The 20,172-nt window shown below is 43.9% G+C and overlaps 1 protein-coding gene across 2 annotated transcripts in view; it reads right to left on the bottom strand.

Annotated features, from left to right (window-relative positions):
• Positions 1-16,305, bottom strand: part of RFTN1 (raftlin, lipid raft linker 1) — an 87,425-nt gene extending 71,120 nt beyond the window's left edge. Inside the window, exons 1-2 of one of the 2 annotated variants that reach the window (XM_085540526.1) lie at positions 16,072-16,305; positions 6,383-6,538 (exon numbers count right to left, since the gene is read on the bottom strand). In XM_085540526.1, coding sequence (XP_085396652.1) covers positions 6,383-6,527 — 145 coding nt within the window. In that variant the 5' untranslated portion in view covers positions 6,528-6,538; positions 16,072-16,305. Of the gene's footprint in view, positions 1-6,382; positions 6,539-15,560; positions 16,016-16,071 lie in introns of those variants that run through there. The other variant, XM_015853776.3, reaches the window with a different exon arrangement.
• Positions 16,306-20,172: the final 3,867 nt, after the last annotated feature.

Here is a 20,172-nt window from a genome sequence, read left to right as displayed (position 1 = left end):
TTCATACCACCAATCTAAGTTGAATGGGATCTGCACCTGGACCAAGCTGAAATGAAAGGGAATCATCAGCAGAATCTGAACTACACAGGAGTAGTTCATTGGCCTTTTTTGCTCACCATCTTACTGCTCATAACATGCTATTCATCTCTCAAACAACGTTTTAGTCTGTGGTACATGATCTATATGCAGTCTGGTTCAAGCTCTCACATCACATTAAAAACCTAGCAACGTTTTGCCTTGCTAATTTTATTTCATCACTCCTGAGGACAAAATGACGGTAACAAACCTGGGCAACTGGAAATACAAAACTGGAATGCTAATTTCATTTATGTTCCTTTGCTTACAAAATTGAAAACAGGAAATTAAATAAATTCGCCAATGGGGAAACAATTGCTTTTACTAGTCTTAAATCAAATCAAAACACCTGCAAACAGTGGGTCTTTTTCAAGAGATAGGGCAGCTTGCTCAAAGAAGGGTTTCAGGTTTGTTTGTTGGTTTTTTTCTCCTGCTCTCAAATGAACGGAGAAACAGAAAGCAGGAACAAGGCACAAATAGCTACTTAATTCAATATAAAAATTACCAATAGGAAGCGACGGTAAGCACTGATGTAGATAACAAAAATTATGTTCTACAATGAACAGAACTGCCTGCACACAAATACAGGAAAACATAAAATTCTACGGGAATTATGCCTTCCCTATCCCCAGCTTGCACACTTTCCACTGTGTGGCTCATTTTAAGTTATAATTACATATTTCCCATGGTTTTTTTTATTAATTTAACCACGCAAGCTTCACACAACTAAAATGTAACCTTAAAGTAAGAGCACGTCCATACTTGAATGCCACTTTAACTTTTGACTCTAATACAATTGTTTTCTTTAATGAATGTTCACTAACACATTATATGAACCTTTATTAGAGAAGAAATACGAATCAAACAGAAGCCCAGCCATACCAATCATAATAAGACCTTAACAGATTTCCTTTAGTAGCAAAACTGTCCCTAAATATTATTATAGAATATCCAAAAGCCTGACAGAATGGGAAGGCTAGATACACTTTCAAATTCATATTTATAAATATGGAATATATGCATACATATAAGAATATGGACATATGTATAAAAATGCCTCTAATCATAACATTTTGGCTTGACAATACAGCCATTGGGCAGCAACACTTAAGCAAAAAGAACAGGGCGGAAATGTTGAAATATAACTAATAACCTTACTTTTTTTCAATAATTGCCACTTTGATTCTCTTTTTTTCCCCACTTGAGAAATAAATTATTGACAATAAGGATCAAAACCATATGCCCTTGTATTCACATTATGTCTTCAGGACTTCTCTGGGACATGTGAAGCACTGTTACTATTCATTCCATCAGTCAAAACATCTGGATTTTAGTGGTTTTATAGCACAAATGGCTTGTTCAGAGTATAGCCTTTCCCCGTTTAAAAAAAAATTTATATCCCCATTTCATTCTCATTGCATGGCTTGCTTATGTTTCATGCCAACTTTCTTCAAGGCCAAAAGCTGTCATAACTCATCAGGCCAATGAATTACTGTAGGAACCTAAAGCAAAGCAAAAAAAAATAAAGAAAACAACAAAAAGAAAAAAAGATCCAATCAAGTCAGTTAAAACAAATAAAGAAACAAAAGCCCTCCGCAGTAATCTGAGGAGAAGGGAGGAGATAAATGTCTCGGATTCCTTGCTTCTCTCAGAAGGTCATCATAACCGAAAAGAAAGAGGTAGGAGAAAGGAAACAAAAGACAAAGAAGAGGCAGAGCCTGGTTTCTCTACGATCCATCAGTCCAAGTGGATTTCTCTAAACTAGGAAGATTAGGTCAGAACAGGGCAGGAGCACAGATTATTTAAACATTCCTCTTTCAAATCAAATAACAACCCAAACAATCAATGTTATCCCATTTGTCAGCATTTGCCCTCTTTGCCACTTACCTTCTACTTCCAGTAAAGCAGAAACACATGGCACCTTGGAGATGTAAGGGATAAGATGATCACTAATCACTTATTCTTCTCTTTTACAGAGAGAAATGCAAAATAAACAAATGATTTTGTTGTGGTTTTTTGTTTATTTGTTTTAAATACAGGAGTTATACAATTTTTTGTATTTTTTCCAGTAAAAGTCTGTGGTTTACACACACAGATAGCAATTTGTCACTTCTGGCTTTGTGGCAAAAGGTTTTACTGGAACATTAACCCTAATGTTACCATCTTCTGCTCCCATCAAATTCTTTGTTGTTATAAAATCCAATTATTGTCGCTTAGCATTTCTATCATCTTAACATATGACAGAAGGCATCCAGTTGAACTACTCTAAAGCAAGACTTGGCCAGCAGGGAGCTTGAGAACATTCAACCTGCAGACAGAGCCAAGGAGAGCAGCAGGTTGTGAACCAAGCACACAGCCTCTGGGCGGGCTTGCCGGCAGCTCAGACATGTCACCACTGGAGCAGCAGGTCCTTCAACACGACCCAGGGAACAGCAGGAAAGGGAAGATTGGTTAGCAGACACTGCAAAGTAAGCATGAGAAAAGCAGCACACCCTCCTCATGGTTGTAAGATGCCTTCATAAAGTGCTCCTCGTTCCTCCAGAACTCACTTGCGCTGGGTAGAAACCTTATAAGAATCACACTTGATCAAGCAATTCATCATATCTAAGGGTTCTATTCTGACAAACCGTGAGGATTAACAGTATTGTGGCACGTGGTGGAAACTGATGAGTTTTTCATAGCCTGCTTTCCTTAAAAGCTTGGGCAATCTTTCTGTGGACACTCCACTTCTTAGTACATCAATCTCTTAACACTGGGAGATGTCAGACTTGCAGCCTTAATTCAGCATTTTGCATGCATGTATTATTTATATGGTACTTAAATAAGACATCAAACACTATTTTCCACTGGACATCTGCTACAGCACACAGCAAGGCTCAAGTCTGGAAGTGAATAAAAACTTATGATGTATAATAAAGGAGCATCCTTCCTCAAATTCTTTCAGCTGTGCGTGTCAGAAGGTAACATATAACGAAAGACAGAAAGAAAAGGTAAGTTTCTGGTTAACAGCAGAGAAATGACCAGCAGGATGGTACTTTATCCCTGCTTTCAGCACAGTGATGCTAATGGAACGAGTGCGTGACAATACCAACTGATTTAAAGGTCCTGTTTCTTCCTGACTGTGCACACCCCACACTTACATCAACTCCAGAATCTGTCAGACCTTTCCACAGAACGCTGTTCTAAGAGAAGATAACCAAACACATCTGCACAGCCTTCTGCCAGATCCATAACTTCAGGGGTTCACAGAGATTACAGAAGGTGAGAGAGAGGACCAGCATCCTCCCACTTACAGGAACAGAAAACCCACATCCACTTCACTGCCTATTGAACTGTGTTTAAAACAGACATAACATTCTGGAAATGGTCCCTGATCTTCTAGATACTGGATTTGAGAATACATGATCAAACTGCGATCAGCATCCACACTTATGCCTGGAGTCAATGAGAGCTGTTTTCAGTATACATGAACAAACACTAAGGACTTGGAAAACTTCAGCTGTGTATTAGCTTCCATTTGCAAAGAAGAGATCATCACAACTTCTCCCCATTCACATTAAATTGTTGAAAGAGATACAGGTATCAGAGCAGTAAACATAACAGAGAAGTCTCAGATAAATGAGTAACTGCCTTCAGAGCCAGATCCACTACTGTACTAAATAAGGCCCAGAGTAACAATGCAGTAAAATACTACACACTCATAATTCACCAGGGCTTATTCTAAAAACCAAATGAAGCAGAAAACCTATGGAAAAGATGATGTCAGGGTATATATGCACTGAGAGGGCTAAGGTAGATTCACAGAAGACGGACTTCACAATCCAATTTTTTTTTTTGCCCAGCTGAGAGCAATTTGTTTTTAGAAACACCTGAATCCACGCAGGCATAGGTAAAACATTCATCATTAGCTTTGGCTATCTGCAAAGGTTATTTCTGAGAAAAAATATAAAGGAACCAGCCATTCTCTCACTACTGAGAAAAACATCCTAAACCTGGTGCAATAGGATGTGAGCCTTCGTACAGCTGACACAAACGGGGGAGCTGCACAGCTGTGGGCTGTCACCCTGCTCATCCCCAGAGCATGCAGCCATGGGTGATACTGAGGGGATACTGAGCAGAACCACAGCTCCATCTCCTCCCCTTCTGCCCACCTGCTGGCATCTTCAGAGACCAGGGCGATGGGGACACAACATGCCACATCAGAACACAGTCAGAGCCAAACAGCTTATACTCTCCAGAGTGCCAAAAAATTTGATACAAGTTCTTCTAGTCACAATGTCTCTAAAACCACTTCTCCTAAAATCTAGGGTGAGTGAGAAAAACCTACAAATGTGCTTTGTAACAAACTTATCCACTTCACTAGACTTACAGAGTCCGGGTTTAATTCTTTGCTCTGTGCCTCAGGGAAGTCACATGGCTGCTGCATGTGCTGGTTCCTCAGCACACAATGGCACAGACACAGAATCACACAGAATCACAGAATGATGCGGGTTGGAAGGAGCCTCAAGGATCATGTAGTTCCAACCCCCCTGCCTAGCAGGGCTACAAAACATACACATTTACTAGATCAGGTTGCCCAGGGCCCCGTCCAACCTGGTCTTGAACACCTCCAAGGACGGGGCATCCACAACCTCCCCTGGCAGCCTGTTCCAGGGCCTAACCACTCTCCTAGTGAAGAACTTCCCCCTAACATCCAACCTAAATCTTCCCTCTTTTAACTTAAAACCATTTCCCCGTGTCCTGCTATTGTCAGCCCTTTTGAAGAGTTTACTCCCCTCCTGGGTGTAGGTTCCCTTCAGGTATTGAAAGGGAACACACTTCATGAGGAACCAGGAGGGTGTGCACACGAACGCTTGTGAGGCATTCACACAGAGCTGGGATGAACATCAGAGAAAAGCCCATACAAAATGCCAGTATTCCTTTTCACTAATTCCATCTCAGTAAAAAATGTCAAACTATCACACAACAGAAACTCCGGCTGTTCACTCTGAAAAAAAAATAAGCAAATGTGGAAACAATTGAAACACAAATATGAAAAAAATAAATAAAACACTAATTTCTCTACAATTGGTTTCGTGCTCTCGGTAACAGCAGGACGATCCCAGTTAGCACTACAACAAATGGAAGAATCTGAAAGAATGAAAGACAGGCACAAAGCAAAGTCTGCAAAAGCAAATCTCTCTGTTCTCACACTGCCTGCAAAATCACACTCCTGTCCAACCACCTACTCCACACCTCCAGCTTTTCCAATCACAAGCCCACTCGCATGTTTGGGAAGACAACACACTCGCATTACCCTGGGTCGAACATGCTGAACACACAGCGTGAGGTGGCACACAAAACAATGTACTTGCAACTCTTTGTCTCGCACAGAGAGAGACCTACCGTCACCTCTTCCCCGGACCTGACTTGCAAAACATGAAGTAGCAGCATAGTGCAGGGCAAAGCATGGAGGCTCTACATGGCATTCAGCCAGCTGGCTGTAACAGATTTTGGTACTGTGTTGGTTTATATATAGCAAGAAGCAGGTCCCAGCCTTCTGCTCAAGCTTCAGATTTCCAAATGGTGTGAGGAGTAATTGCTTGCAGAACAGGCTAATTTTGAAGTGAAAGAGGGCACAGGCGATAGTGTGAGCAATACTGGCAGAGAAGCTCGATGTCAATCAGCAAGGAAAGAAATGAAATATCTGCAGATTGCCATACGAATTAAAGCAAACTACTTCAGATCTCAGAAAAGGTAAAAACGGCATGAGACTGGACCGTTACTCCTTTCATGTACTAGATCTTCAGTGCCTCTCATCATTCCGTTTTCACCCACATGAAACAACCTACAGGTGTTCATAACCACGTAAGAGTTATCTAAGATAAGTTTGCAGAACTGAAAACACTGACTTCAGCCTCTCAAAATACTCCTGAGAGAGCACAGGGAGCAGAAAAGAAAAAAGAGCAATAAAATATGGAACATACCAGACTTGAATCACTTTACCATCTGAAACTTGAATAAAATGCAAATTGAGAAAATGAAAATACATCCTTAAGAGTAACCAAGGAAAAAACAACCAACAAAACATGAGTAAAAAGAATCTAAAAGCTGAGAACCTGCAGATAAATTTATCGTCCAAAATTCACAGAAAATTCTCAGGAAGATTTCTGCACGCAAACGTGACTGGAGAGAAGGCATTTACTTCAACTAAAAGACATCTTAAAAACTTAACTATTACATGTACTATTCTCAAACCATTATCGAGCAATTAACTTGCCAGTTTGAACAGCAAAAGAAAATCTACAGAAAAGCAACGTGTCCTTACCATCATTTAGTGTTGTGAAGTCCAAGAATCGATATTCATAACTGACATCTATCTTGGTTTCTACCTGGGGCCTCTTCAATGTTGAATAGATGTTACCAGGCCGTTTTTCATCATGCTTCTCTAGTTTGTTCAATCCACAACCCATTTCAGCAGCTCCTGGAAAGGGAGAAAGGAAAACAACAAAATCTGGTTTCATTCACTGCAATGTAACACACTGGTGATTTCTGTTTTTAAATGCAAGCTACCTACAAAATATATTAAGTAGTATAATTAAATGAATAAATAATAAGTGGCATATATTTCAGTTATTATTATTATACCAAACCCAGATATACTATTATTTTTAATGTAGAACTGATGGCTTAATGCATGTATTTTCCATCTTCCTAATGTATGCAATCATATACTTTGGTAGATACATTATGTGTTATGGAAAGTGGCTGAAAATGCAAAATTATATGCTAATATATAGACTAATAACTTAACAGTTTTTATATATACACAAAACTCTGTAATATCCAAATGAACACTGAGATTTGTAATTCAAAAGAAAAAGCAGGTTTGCAGAGAAACCAGCATTGAGGAAACTACCTCATTTCCTTCCACCTTGTTTGTTCAGGTTAGGTACAGGAAATAATGGCTTTAGAGAAGCCATCCTTAAAACAGAAGAGGTCCGTGAGGACTGAACCAAACTAGATAAATCTGTTTTTCTTTAATAGGCAGTTAGTCCATAACACTGTACAGGACGACTCTTGACAACCATTTGGGCTACACCTTGAAGGTTTCCCAATATCCTGCTTTATTGTTCACACTCAGATGAGCCACAAATGGAAGAACAGCTTGGTGAAAATATGTAGATGATTGCAAATCACATCCCATGCTACAGGATGAAGCCAAATACTCTTGCTCCTCTTCAACAACACTGTTATGACCAAGGAAAAGGACCTGAAGCAGTAGGTAGTATGAGGAGATAAGACACACCAGCCAAGCACCTGAGTTTCCATTGCAACCCACTGAACATCCTGTCCCCGCCTACAGACAACTGCTGCTTCAGGGAAGGGAACAACCACCACCTCAAAAGCCTCTGCCACAAACCAGGGGCTGCCTTTGCCTTGACAAGCAATTCACAAACCTGAAGCAGAGAATGAAAAACCAGCTCAGGCTCCCCATCTCCAAAGGTGCACTTCTACACGTAGGTTACAGCTCCATCCCCCAAGCAGACAGCAATTTTCATCAAATTTCCAGCACAAATGCATCCTGCAAACTATGTTCCCTTAACCATCCCACCAGCTCATCTGCATCGTTCCTCATGTCTCTATTTGATTGCAGGTGACCGTATGCTCAAAATGAGAGCCTAACAATGCCCCTTAGAGCACCGTTAATGCTTCCCTCTCTCTACTGCAAATCACATTAGCATTTTTCACAGCTGAATCCCAAGCACAGTTCACTGCCATCTTCCTATTAGCCAAGGAACCCATTTATCCTCATTTGTATCCAACACAGCTAACCAGAGAGCACCCAGCTCTAACAGATCTCTGCTCATTCCCGGTTACCCTCCGCTCCCACCACTCAGTCATCACTTTGTCCAACACCTCCCGCACCCAGAGCTGGGATTCCTTTTGCTAATTGGCAAAGCCGCCTGGCTTCGCACCAATGGCAGATTCCATACACAGCCTACATCTCATAACAAAGTCACCAACAAAGATGTCAAAACTGGTCTGACCAATGCATCAACCCTTAAGAAATACCATAGAAAACAAGCACTCCATCAACTGGAAGCATGAAGAGCATTTGCTAGCATAACCTCTAGCACCAAGAAAAATGGGTATGTATTATCTGTTCCTGAACTTTAAATATTTTGGGATTCATCCAACAGAATACAGCATTCCCTTGTTATTTTGGCAGAAAGACTGGATCTGAAAATTGAAATCCTGGTTTGTAAATTTAACATTAAAAAACCTCAGGAACTTCCACATTGCTCCTCATATCATATTTGCCTCTATTATTTTTGACTGCTACTGTTTGGTTTTGTTGCAATAACAACTGATACGTTAGAAAATGGTTATTTTTCATATAGACAGCAGCTTCTTTTGCTTACGCAATACAATCAGCACAAGTCAAAAACATTATTTTCATACATATATGCATGTCGTACGTTATCAAGATACTACGAGTATCTTCATAGGCTGTAATGGAACACACCTTTGTACCTCTTCATAAAGACCACTTCACAAGGAAGTATGAGGAAGGGAAAAGAATTATGAAAGCCAAAGCACAGTATGTATGAGTATAAATAAATAATACTTTAGTATTCTGCAGAGTGCAGAACTAAGCTAGCAGTAAGCATCAGCAATTCTATCAGTGCAAGCTGGGGGATGTAGGGCTAGAGCACAGCCCTGCTGAAAAGGACCTGGGGTTACTGGTGGATGATCTCTTCCAACTCAGATGTTTCTGTGATTTCTTCAGAGCTCAGCGATGGCCCTGTAGCTCTTCCATGTGGTAAGAAAACTGTACAGAATTTCGTAAGGAAAAAATTCTGTTTCATAGGTCACCAAGCAGCAGCGCCTGCAAACACCAGTTGCACAAACCCACAGGATTCCTCAGGCAGAAGCCGCCGCAGAAGGAGACCTCGGGGATGCGGTGTTCTGTATCACAAAGAGTTTTGCATTCTTTCTTAAACTGGGGTTAAAGTGCTCGGAAATACAAGGCTGCTTGGCTGGTGTCAGCTGCAGGCGCTTCTTCACCAAACCCGCTTCAGAATACGGCCTCTTTGAAAAGCTGCCTACCTACACTGTCCCTTGGAGGGGCTCCCTGGCGACCATCGACTGCCGCCCTCCCCCCGCCCAGCTAAAACATCAATTAATGTCCCCGAGGATAAATACTTCCCCACTGTTCTTGAAGTACCAAATTATATTTATGCTTGTAAATCAAAGTACGAGGGAAAGGATGTTTTCATTCAAATCAATACAGTATTTCAATTGAAAAAAATAAGTTTCACAGCATCACCATCTTTTCCACGTTAATTATGATTCAAGTGATGCAGAGGTAGAAAATGAATCTTAAGAAATAAAGTTCCTACTTCAATACAGGAGTCTATTAAAAAATAATAATCCAGAGATGTATAAACACTTGAAGTCTTCCAAAAGACACTGATGGTACATGTAGGACATACAATCCCTGATCACCCAATTCCACTTGGTGTCATCCCACAGATTTACTGTCCTACTGGGACAGTTTGTGTTGTCACCTTCCAGCTCTTTCCCTTCCTCGGCAGCAATGCCATTCCTGCTAAGAGTCATTTCATCCTGAAGACTGAAAACACCTCTTTGGGTTTTAGGCAGAAATCTTGCTGTCAGCAGGACATCATTCCTTAATTTGCTACATTTATGTAACTGAGGAGTGCAGTACAAAACGTTTTATCATTGATGCTTTCAAAGCAATCTCAACCCACTTCAGTCTCTTTTTCAATAGCTCTTTTGTTTTGCTATCAGGGATGCTTAAAGATACTATACCACATATATTTACCCTGGCTTTCTCTACCTGCATGTGAATTCTACATCTTTTATTCGGTATTAAAGCAAAATACAATCACTGAATAATATTCACTTTCCAGTACAGTAAATCTGAAAATGATTCTTCAGGAACACTGTGAAACTGTCAGATATTTCTGTTCTTCAGAAGGTTCTAAGACAAATTTTCTTATCATCGTTTATTTAAAAACTCATTTATCAGCCCACCAGTTCCATACTTAAAAGAAGAACCCTGAGCTATAGTAAATGTAATATCCAATAAAGAATGTTAACCGCTAAAATGGAGATTGAGTTATGGGCTCTTGCAGGTACAGGTGCTGGAAAAACTAATCCTATCTGCAGACTCTTTTGTTCCCCTGTGAATTAACCCTACTGACTTGACAACCTCTGAAACTATTCTTGTGTTCAGGCACACGATAAAACTAGAACCGAAAACCGGATCAAGAAACAGATTTTTTTTAGTCTATATCTCATTTCCATTTTTTTTGCAAAACAGCAGAAGTGGAAGCTGCGATGACTTGCACAAAACGCAGCAAAGTTTATGGACAACTAACGCTAAGTTTGCCTCCTGAACGGCAGCAAATGCCCCCGCTGGAGTCAGGGAAAGAGCGCCTTTCTTCTGCAAACTGAGGTCAGAAATGAAGCTGTACTTTGTGCCTATCAGGAGAATTCCCAGTTGGAAGCCAGAGGATGAGCTTCCTGCTGCCACCTCCTCCCGGTCACTGCCCTCCACTGTGCGCTGTAGGAGTAGAGTTGCTCTGGGGGAGACTGGGAGAACAGTAAAGTGCCTCCAGCAGGACAAATACTGAACACTGCTTTCCAATTCAAGCTTTACTGAAATTGGTACCACTTTCTGTCATGAAGAACAGCCATCAAACAGTTACACGAATTTGTAGTCAGCAGGAAAAAGAAAAAAAAAAAAGAACAAACAACAATTCCCACTGTTAAGCTCCTCCATGATCCATGACAATGAGCCTATCTTGAATAAAACATTGCCATTTTTATAGCTCTTCTAGAGATCTGCCAAGTTTTCAGCTCCTCACCTCTGCGCCTAATCACAGAATGGCCTGGGTTGGAAGGGACCTCAAGAATCATCAAGCTCCAACCTCCCCACCACAGGCAGAGACACCAACCTCCCCATTTAATACTAGACCAGGCTGTTCAGGGCCCCATCCAACCTGGCCTTGAACACCTCCAGGGATGGAGCAACCACAACCTCTCTGGACAGCCTGTTCCAGCACCTCACCACTCTCTTGGTAAAGAACTTCCCCCAGATATCCAACCTAAATCTTCTCTCCTTCAACTTAAACCATCTCCCCTTGTCCTGCTGTTATCTACCCTTTCAAAGAGTTGACTCCCCTCCTGTTTGTAGACTCCCTTTAGGTACTGGAAGGCTGCAATGAGGTGACCCCAGCCTTCTCCTCTCCAGGCTGAACAAGCCCAGCTCCCTCAGCCTGTCTTTGTAGGGGAGGTGTTCCAGCTCTCTGATCATCTTTGTGGCCCTCCTCTGGATCCTCTCCAGCAGCTCCTTGTCTTTGTTGAAGCACTTCCAGCAGCTGGGCTTTGCCTTCTCACTTCCCCAGCCCACGTTCCAAGCAGATGAAACACACACAGCAAGTTCCGTACCACCAGAGCACAACAAGCAGCACAGAACAATGCTGTGCAGCTAACAATTCATTTTCTTGCTAAAGGCTCGAGATTCTTTTTCAGGCACAAAGAGAAGAGAAAGCAACTTCTACATGAATTTTTGCCTCTCTTTGTTTTGGGGGGGAGGGAACAAGTAGAGCTAATTTCCTGATTTATCGTCCCCTCCTCCATACAACCCTGTAACAATTTATCTCCAAAGAATAATAATGAAAATTACACTGAGACGTAACAGAACCACATGGCTAATGGAAGCTTGAATAGATTACAAGGCTCATTAAGGGATGCTTATCAGCTAAGTATATATTGGCTAAACAGTTTATTTCAACTGTATCAACATAACGGAATGACTGCTTACAGGGGGGATTTGCAAAGACTTCCTAAACAATTCTTTTAAACGCATGTAGCGTTGGAATCAGCTGTTGGCGTACTGTCTTAGACTGCACATTCAAATACTGTCTAGTAGAAGTACGTGGGCAACACAGCCACCTGAAACTTAAGTTTTAATATTTACATGATAAATGCATCCAAAGGCAGCACGCTGCACAGGCAGGTTACACCACTGTCAGCTTGGTTTTAAACACAACTAGTGTGAATAAGCTCAGATGTGTTACCACGTTTTCAATGTTTATCGTCCAGAACTCGTGAGCTCCTTTTTGTAAGCCTCGCCATAAATTATTAATCACTTTTTAAACACACATCATACGTTACTGAAATTCTTTCCACAGATTATGAAGCGCAGTGTTCTTACCAGTGAGTTTAGCAGCTGGGAAAACAGAGAGCTGCAGTGTATTAATAGGCTTTCTCTCCTGATTTTGGTTAAGTCCTTTCATCCTGATTCTTCCTTCCATGGGTAACACTCAGATACCTCACAGGGATGCTAGAAGGCTTTTATAAATAATGACAGGGCTTCGCATTTGTTGTGCAGTAATGAGATGCACTTATTTCCTTAAGCCCTCACTCCTGCAATCCTGACCTTTCCACGTTCTAAACAATAAGCACTCCACGCTCAGCACTGTTCACTTGCTGGCATGTGGTCATTTAATTCTTGCACCTTCTGCAGCCTGCAAAACACCAGAGCGTTCCATCCCCATTCAGCCCCAAACAAACCCTGGGAGCGCCTGCAGATGATGGGTGAACCCCTTTCCTTGCAAAATTAAAGGAACGAAGCAGACGACAAATAAGAGGGTAAAAATAATCAGGCAGAGAAGCATAAATGAAGCAGAGGATTGGAAACACCACACCTGGCAAACAGGGTGTGCAGATAAACAAAGAGAGGAGAGCAGTGCACTCAGGCAGTGCTTTGTGGGCTCCTATAGCACAGCCATACTGCTGTGTGTTCCCGCTCAGTCAGCACAGCGCAGGCTTTGTGCGTGACATCATGAAGAGAAGAATTTCTTACCTGCACTTACCCCAGTTGGTCCTTTTTCAGGAGCACTGCCATATATTAACGGTGTAAGCACACATGCAGTACATACCACAAACGTTTTTATTCGTAGGAGTGGAACTGCTGCTTAAGAAGCCAATGTTTACAGAGCAATTTAGAAGATTCTGAAAGTCTTTATTGTGAAATACAAAGATCAAATAGTACATCCCAGTCCTATCCGTGTCTGGATGTCCCAGCTGACCGCTTTTTTCGCCATGTAGTTACCAGCAATATCGGGATTTACACTTGCAGTTGGTAAGTAAATCTCCGCTTACAGAAAGGTTGGTGAAAGAATAATCCCAGATTTGTTCTTTATGATTGATTTCATTTAAATTGAATGGCAAAGCAGCCCGGGTAAATCTGCAATTAAGGTTTTCAATTTCAAAAGGCAAATCCCAAAAACGAAGGGAACTCGTTAGGGAGATGAACAGGAATGAAAGGCTGGAGGACATGAGCACACGGGAGGTCTGGAACATGTTTAAACTACAATGTGGGTATCTGCTGAATGTGTAACCCAAGGAAGTGGTGAGAGAATTCATACGAAGGCTTCCAGACCCAGCGAGATGAATTACCTAATAAAGAAGGAAAGGTAGAACAAGCAGAGGGCTTTCAAGGGACAGAAAGAAAGCTCAGCAGAGGAAACTACAGCCTCAGATAAGAAACAGCAGCACGAAGTGACAGAAGTTGAGCCCTGTTAGGCCAAAGGTACCACAACTGAATGGAGGCAGAATGCAAATCCAAAGGAGGGACTGGTCTCAAACCCAGCGCTCTCAAAGACCCGTTTCAATGCAATGTAGATTCAATTGCTGGAGTTACGCAAATCACAGAATCACAGAATGACCCGGGTTGGAAGGGACCTCAAGGATCATGTAGTTCCAACCCCCCTGCCTAGCAGGGCCAGCAAACATACACATTGACTAGAACAGGTTGCCCAGGGCCCCGTCCAACCTGGCCTTGAACACCTCCAAGGACGGGGAAATGAGTGCATCAACCTCGGAACCACCTCCCTGACAAAGTAACTATGTGAAAGCAGTAGGAAAACATCATTTGGTTGGTTTGGCCAATTGCTGGTCTAGCTTTGAGTCTTAGGAAACGTTGTGACAAAAACCAAATAACCTACAGATAAATACAGTGCGGATTCTACTAAGTCAGAGCTGACCACCCGGACTAGAGAGGGTAGGAAAGAAAGCACATTCCTGGCACGCAGCGTGTCAAGTAACACACCACAGCAGTAACAGATTTTCCCCAAGTATTATTAGGTGTGACCGCTTTTATGATGTTGTTCACAACACAGCTCTGCATGCACCGTGTTCTCCGCTCTGGCCCTGGGCCGGCAGCCTGCAGGCACTGCCCACACACAGGGGCTGCCACCCACCAGGATACCTTCTGTAGGGAACCACACTGCTTCACATGTGTGCACGTGGGCTGGAGGACGAGCAAAGAGAGCCGGGTAACCAGCAGAGGTGTGAGACAACACTGCGCTGGCTTGGGGGAGAAGCCTGGGAGCAGCAGGTTAGAGGGAGAACCATGCATGTTCCCAAACCTATGTACATCACCACATGATTTTAATTTAATATCCAGTGGCATCTCATTGCACTTTTCCAATGCAGCAAGAGATTCAAAGAGCAGCACCCACTTCAGCAAAACACTTTCAGGCAAGGCATTTGTAATCAAAGCAAAAAAGAGTTAACAGCCCCAGACAACAAACTGGTAGCGTTTCTACTGCAGCACCATTCATTCTGCCTTAAGAAGCCAGAAGGCTACTGAGATGCCAAGAACTAAGGCACTACCCTCAGAACTTGAAGGAACCTTCAGCAGCAAACACTTACTGCCTAGAAAATTAAAGACTGTATGGACTCGACAGAAGCATGCACAGTATGTCAGGTACAAATGAAGCCTTCCTTTGAAGTTGAGCCCATACTTCCCTCAGCCCACAGAAAACAGGGAGGAGGAACTGATGCACGCCGCAATGTTAGAGCACAGAGTGAAGCATCAGCAGAACTCAGAGCTGGGAGCCCCGCATGCACTGTCCCGATGTATCAGCCACAAAGCACAGCCCTGACAAGCTGATGAGGGTAAAGAGGAGCACAGAGGCAGGTGTGAAGCTATGGAGCAGGGAACTGCCGGTGTTCACTGGCAGAAAGCCCCTCGTCCAACACAACTAACTTGAGGTTAACTTAGATCCCTGAAATCGCTGTTCATTCTGTGACTGCTGCTTTATCCTTAGGAAAAAAAGGAAATTAAATACCCAAATGTGTATTTAAATACACAAATATTGTGGAAAGAGTGCTATTGTCGGGATTCAATGTCCACAGCTGAAGCGGACTGGATTCCTTCCGAGGACCACCGGCCCGCTCGGAGCTGCGGCTTTAGCGCATAAAGCGGGACCTGCCCCGGGACTCAAGCAGCCAATTCCCCCCACCCTCCGGACGCCGCCCGGCCGGCCCCGATTCCGCTAAACTTCAGTAGCGGAGCACCGGACCCCTCCGCCTCCGCCTCCCCCCGTCCCTGCCCCACAGCCACCCCCATCACCCCCCGCCAAGTTTCCCCGCCGCGCCGGGCGGCTGCGAGGCGGTACCTGGGACGGGCGACGGGCGAGACGGAGCCCGGCGGTGCTGAAGGATGCCCGGCGGGCGGTGACGGCCGGCCCCGCTGACAGCGCTTCCTCCTCCTCCTGCGCCCGCCCGCTGTGCTCCGGGGCCGCTCCCCCTCGGCGCGGCGGCAGGGAGGTGCCGGGCAGCGCCGCCCAGCAAAAAGTTTGTGCCGCACGGAACGGAGAGGCGCCTAGCGGGGCCGGGAGCTCCGAGCCGAGCCGGGCCGAGCCGCTCCGCCTGGGGCCGCGGCCACTTCCTCTTCCTCCGAGCTGCCGGGCGAGCCCCGCGCCCTGCCCGAGCGCTGCGAGCCGGGGGCAGCGCTTCCCGCCCACGCCGCCGCCGCGCGTCCCTCACGCCGAGCCCGCAGCCACGAAGCGGCAGCGCTCCGCCTCCAGGACGGGGCTGGAAGCCCCTCCACTCCCGCCTGCACCCCGCCCTGCCCCGCGACTGCCGTCTCCTCCCCGCCGGGCTCCACCTCGGGGCTTCCGCGCTCACCTCCTAAGCCACTTCCACCTGCCCTGTTACCTCAGGGTAGTGCTGCAGGAACGGAGCCCAGGAGGGGCTTTACTGTGTCAGACCTTGGAGAAACCTCTACAGGCACCAACTGCACAACCCCTCTGGGCAGCATCTGCATCTCTGCTCAACTGCCCTCCTGGTGAAAAGCCTTCCTTACACGCAGTGCACAAACCCTCCTGTCAATGCGTCCATCTCCTTTTACCCTCCCTCAGTGAGGCTGAAAGGCGCCCTCTCTGCCTCTCCCCAGCCTCCATGCACTGCCAGGGCCTTCCCATTCCCGAGGCAGCACGTACACCTGATGTATGGCAACAAGTCCATACCTAGCCTGGTACTTGAGACTGCAAACATGCTCAGGAGATGCCATCTGCAGCCCCATGAATTAAATACAGCAATTACATATCTTTCCCTCTCCTCAGAAGCCTTGATAAAGACCTTAAAATAAATAATAATAATATTTAAAAAAACAACAACACAACAACCAAAAAATACCCCAAAGAACAGCAGTGCCCTCGCTGCTGGCCTCCAAGCAGAGCAGAGGCCATTAACCATATTAACCACCTTAACCCCACAACCATTTTATGACCCTCCTCTAGTTGCCCACCCATTCAGACTACAGGACCGTAAAGACAAGCAAAAATAGCACAGGAGCCAGTGTCCCCTTAGTAAAGTTCCCATAGCTCCCACCACCATCCCCTGGTCTACAATGCAGCCATTCAGTCACAGAAGGCAAACAGTTGGTAGGAGAGGAGGACACCCTTTACATTCACATATTTCATGCATCTGGGTCGTCTGTTCTAAAAACTCAAATGATTTTTCCTGGGATTGAAATTTGGGTTTCCCAAAACATCTTTTCTTTTTTTAGTGGGTACAGTATTTGCCTTACTGCAGTTTTTAACCTCTTCACTACAAGAAAGAGACTAAGGCCCTGAAGCCTGAAGGACAACAAAGCTGTGATGGGACTGGAATTCTTATGGGGAACTGGGATTGTTCATGTTTGAGAAGAGGAAGCTCAGGAGAGATGTGTAGCTCCTCACAACTACCTGAAAGGAGTCTGTAGTGAGGTGGGGGTTGGCCTCTTCTCCCACATAACAAGAAGTAATGGCCTCAGTTTATGTCAGGGGAACAGGTTGCCGTGGGAAGCAACAGAGTCACCATCCCTGGAGGTGTTCAATAAAGGTGTAGGTACAGCACTGAGGGACATGGTTTCATTGGTGATAAGTTGTCACTTGGACTTCATGATCTTAGTGGTCTTTTTTTAACCTTAATGACTCTGTGATTCAAAAGAAAGAAGAGCAGCTGCTCTCAGCCATCAGCCAACTCTTCTCAGCATCCTCACACAGTGCCCAGCTAGTCTCAGGTCTCCTCTATATATCAGAGTCTCTGGAATAACTCCTGTCTTGACCTTCATTCACAGACAGTAGTTCTTCCCTCAGACTTTATTCTCAACACACAGACCAACAAAACCAAGGTAAATGAATCCTCCCCCCCCAGAAAAAAAAACACCAAAAAACCCTCCAAGTTCATTAGCCTTAGTTGTGCTCGCGTTCTGTGACAGGCCTATCCGTTACTCATTCAGCCTTTTACAGCTAACAGCTGTTGAGGGGAAGAGGAGATTCCACAAGCCCTTGTGGGTGTCAACACCATCCCTACATGCCTTGGCAACAGTTCTAATAATCCTTCAATGGTTTTGCCTCTACCATACCAGCTTTTTCAATGAAGTTCTGTCACGTGTTGCCTGTTCAGCCAAGCTTGTCTCCCAAGTCAGTTGTTTTCCTAAGTGGGATCCACCACTCTTGTATATAGAAAAGATTCTCCTTAGAAGAATGAGCCTTCCAGCTCTCGTTCACCTTTCAGGAAGGTGTGGGAAGCAGCTTTAAGAGCTCCTCAAATAGGAAACCAAGGACTGTTTGTGTCTCACCATTACCCCTCCAGCCATCATGGAGACTAAGTCCTCCACATGAATCAGGATCTGTAACCTATGCATGTGCTTGCTTTCCTATTAATTGACCATCATAACCCTCAGGTCTGTAATTCCACCTAAAAGTCACCCTCAGTGGTCTCTCCTTTGATGCCTACCTAGTCACACCCAGCCTGTCATCCATCTAAGATATACACATGAGAGGAAAGTCATCTGCCTTCATCTCCTTGTCTTTCCAGAAAAACTTGCCCCTATCCTGAACGTCATCTTTGTGGGCCAAGTCTGGAACTTTGCTCACTGCCTTTATCACAGTTCCAGCCCCCATTAGGCCAGAAGCCAATTCAGTGACTCCTGAAACAACCCTGTTAACCCTTATCTGCTTGAAACCCTTGTGTCCTAAGTACTCTGCTACACTTCAGCCACTTGAGACTCTCCCTACTGGGTATGTGTGTAAAACTAATTCAATTGCTGTTTAACAATAATAAGCAAACAGTATGTTAGCATCTCAGCTCCTTCGTAACTACAGGTGCAGACCAGTTCCATATTTAAGACAGCTGTTGTGAGGGATTAAATGTTTGGAAGTACTCTCTTCGGTTTTCCCCTCAAGTGCCACAAGAGAACATGAAGATTATCCAGGGCGGCTTTTGTCCACACTCAAGTCCTCTCAGTGTGCAGCTACCAGCATTGGTTAAACAAGCCAATAACATACTACCAAAATAATGGATGTGGGGAAATGAAGTTGCTTCTTAACCAGAGCTGAACTACAAAGCAAACACCAACGGCACATTTTGTGTGTTAATTTCACCTATCCCCCTTTTGTGTTTTTTTCCTCCCTCTCTTCATTCCTTTTAATTATTTGCTCGGTTTTTCCTCTTCCCTTGTCCCTCATCATTTTTCCTCCACTCATTAGTTTCTCTGGGTTTCCAACTGTGTGAGAAAGCAGCATGCACGCACACCAGGGTGCCGTGTAATTGAGCTGTTTTTCTGATACTACTGTTAAAGCATATGGGGAAGGATCACTAAGTGTGTGGTTGAAAAAGTAAAAGTGCGGTTTTCCCTGTATTATAAGGATATCGGGTCACAGATGGCTCCAGAACAGACATCCCAGGCACTGAACCTTGCTGACACCACGGGATTTTCTGATCGGGACCTCAAGGTGTGAATTGAACGGATGTCTGACAACAAGGACGGTGAAAGACCCTACTGCTATGACCAACAGTAAGATGCTGCCCCTATCAGGCAACATTAGTTTACTTCAGTAAGTTAAACATTCTTTGATGCCTTTTAATTCTATTTCTACCCGGTGTCATTTCTCTTATAAACTCACATACTTCACAGTGCAGAACTCTACAGCCAGGAGTGATCGCATTTCCCATTTGCGCTTTGTGGTGCCAGGTGCAGCTGGGTAATACAAGTTCCAAGTAGGTGTGAAATGCTACTGCTAGGGCAAGTGTAGGACTCTGCCTTGCCAATACCTGCACTTTGGCACTGATAATTACACATTGTGAAAAGTAGCAAATTGTATGTACAATCATATGTACAGTGTTTCTAGTTATGCCCTTCGATAATCCCTTCATTGGGAATTCCAAGCCTTAATTGAACAACTACTTACTTGAACAACTACTGCAGGAACACAGAACCAATTACCAAAGCAACGAGCACTAGACCAAGAGAAATATGGACTCTACACTCGCACTTCCACAGACACAAACTTGCCTATCTATCATCTTATACTAGTAAATGAAAGCAGTAGCTAACACCTACTGTAACATAAAAGCTATCATCTACACGTCATTTTAGCTTCCTGGGATGAAAAAAAAAAAGGAACAGAACTCACTAGGATTCTCTAGAAATCTTATTCTGCTGGCTACACACTCAGCAAACAGTATTTGCTCTCTGGAAAAGTCTCATCCTTGACCTTACAGTTAAGTAAATTTGAAGCGTATCCTTATCATAATTAACAAGAGCACTATGAAAACACTGGTGACATTTGTGTGTCTGGTCACAGCAGCTGCATTTTCCCAGCTAGCTCCACCTTCTCTTCATCACTGGGTATGAAGAATAACACACCAGATGAAAGAAGAGATCACGAGATTATTAAAAATTAAGGATCACAGAAATCAAATTTGCAAATTTGAGTCTCTTAGACCTCTTAGGAAACT

The sequence above is a fragment of the Coturnix japonica genome, chromosome 2 (assembly GCF_054131305.1).
Source record: "Coturnix japonica strain WE chromosome 2, WE-NBRP24, whole genome shotgun sequence".
In the NCBI taxonomy this organism is placed as follows: domain Eukaryota; kingdom Metazoa; phylum Chordata; class Aves; order Galliformes; family Phasianidae; genus Coturnix; species Coturnix japonica.
Note: the sequence above shows the minus strand (reverse complement) of the source record. Positions and strands in the feature narration are given on the sequence as shown.